This window comes from Toxorhynchites rutilus, chromosome 3 (assembly GCF_029784135.1).
Source record: "Toxorhynchites rutilus septentrionalis strain SRP chromosome 3, ASM2978413v1, whole genome shotgun sequence".
Lineage (NCBI taxonomy): Eukaryota > Metazoa > Arthropoda > Insecta > Diptera > Culicidae > Toxorhynchites > Toxorhynchites rutilus.
Window position 1 is genome coordinate 151,400,558 of NC_073746.1, and position 1,778 is coordinate 151,402,335.

The following is a 1,778-nucleotide window of genomic DNA, read 5'->3' on the forward strand; positions in this document are numbered from 1 at the left end:
AAAAAAATGTTGGTTAAATTTGCCGTCTAATGGTATATATTATAATATAAATCGCAAAGACGATTTTGCACAGTATGCATTTGAAAACTCTTAATAAACGTTACATTTTTCGTAGAGTGGCCCACTTACATAGAAATCAAAGACATAGTCCGACAATAAACCGGGAGGCACCGTTCTTCATCATCTCGTCGACATGGTGCTGAAAATTGAGGTTGCAGTTGACCACTACTCTCAGTATTTTCAAGGTCTTACGGTGGGGGATGCATCCTCGTTGTAAATTTTGACCATCATGTGACCACTCTTTTGCCACTAAAGTCGGAAACCTTCTTCGACAGCTCATTTACCGATAGCATTGATAGTTGCTAGATGATGATGAGTAGATCGTGTTTTAAAGATAAAATAAGTTACTAACATATTTTTCTAACAAAAATATGAGTAGACATCATGAAAAGCCTTCTATGAAGCACAAATCCAATATTCGTTTCCTCTATTTTCCTATTCTATCGCAAAAAACAACAATACTTCATCAAAAAAGAAACAAGCTGAAATTTGTACAAGCCAGAACAATAAAACAGTTTGCTGAAAGGAGGCTGGCCAGGGGAAGTGTCAGTTTGAACCACTTGTCGCTTACAAATAGATTAAAATGAAATCATATAACCACGAAGCAGAATTTTATTCTCTTGATTGATTACACAAACTCTTCACAACAAAAAACCGAATACGAGGCAAGTCTTACAAAAAATAGGGCGTCACACGCTGGCTTGGCATCACCCTCTCGTTGTCTGGAACGGCCTTGAATATCTCAACGGAGGAATCTTTCGAAGTGTGGAACTTGAGTATAGCGGCAACATTACCACAACGATAGCAGTAATTGGGAGCAGACCACACCGTGACTAGCCTCTGGTCAAACAAATAGTTGATTCCTTCATGCACCAGCTGATGGGCACGACAAATCAGTTCCAACTTGTTGATATGAATGAAATCTCGCGTTACAGCTGCACCGAAAAGCCAACCAGCTCCGCGAGGGCTCTCCGCCCATGTATCAATTTCTTCCGGGTCCGACCAAACCAAATCACAGAAAGCCCCTTTGTGGGGTATCTCTTGGTCACGGTTAATCGAACGAATCTGGTCCAATGTTTTTATTTCTGGACTTAGACCCCCATGGACACACAAAACCTCCTCGTCAATTAAGGCAGCAATGGTCAGCAAATCGAACACTCGGCAGCAATATTTCCAAGGGTTCACATTGCCGTATTTGTTGTAGCACTCGTCGTAGAACCCGTACACTTTGGTGATTTGTCGTGACTCATGATTGCCTCTGAGCAGCGTGATTTTATCCGGATAGCGAGCCTTCAGCGTCAATAGACGCGTGAACGTTTCCAGGCTGTAATAACCTCGGTCAACAAAGTCACCCATAAAGATGTAGTTGGTATCCGGAACATGTCCACCCGTGCGGAACAATTCCTCCAAGTCGTAGAACTGGCCATGGATATCTCCGCATACAGTTACGGGAGTGCTCACAGGCTGAATGTTTGACTCTTCGATCAAAAGATCACACACGATATCACACAGCTTCTTCAAATCATTCTCCGGCAAGTATTTACACAGCTTCGTAATTTCTATCCATTGATCTAGCTCCGCAGTCATTTTACTAGATCACAATCTCAATGATATTGGCTCTTATCGATTTGCGCAAAGCAAAAGTGTTTCTCAATTCTCGAAACGGGATACCTTTGACAATCAGTATAGCAGATGTCAACAATATAAATAGCTCGAAG

General features: G+C 41.7%; 1 protein-coding gene across 1 annotated transcript; it reads right to left on the reverse strand.

The window, feature by feature from the left end:
* Window positions 1–644: 644 nt before the first annotated feature.
* On the reverse strand, window positions 645–1,778 carry LOC129778290 (serine/threonine-protein phosphatase 6 catalytic subunit). The gene has a single exon (XM_055785098.1). It carries the CDS (start codon window positions 1,645–1,647, stop codon window positions 733–735), a length of 915 nt encoding a protein of 304 aa, XP_055641073.1. The 5' UTR covers window positions 1,648–1,778; the 3' UTR covers window positions 645–732.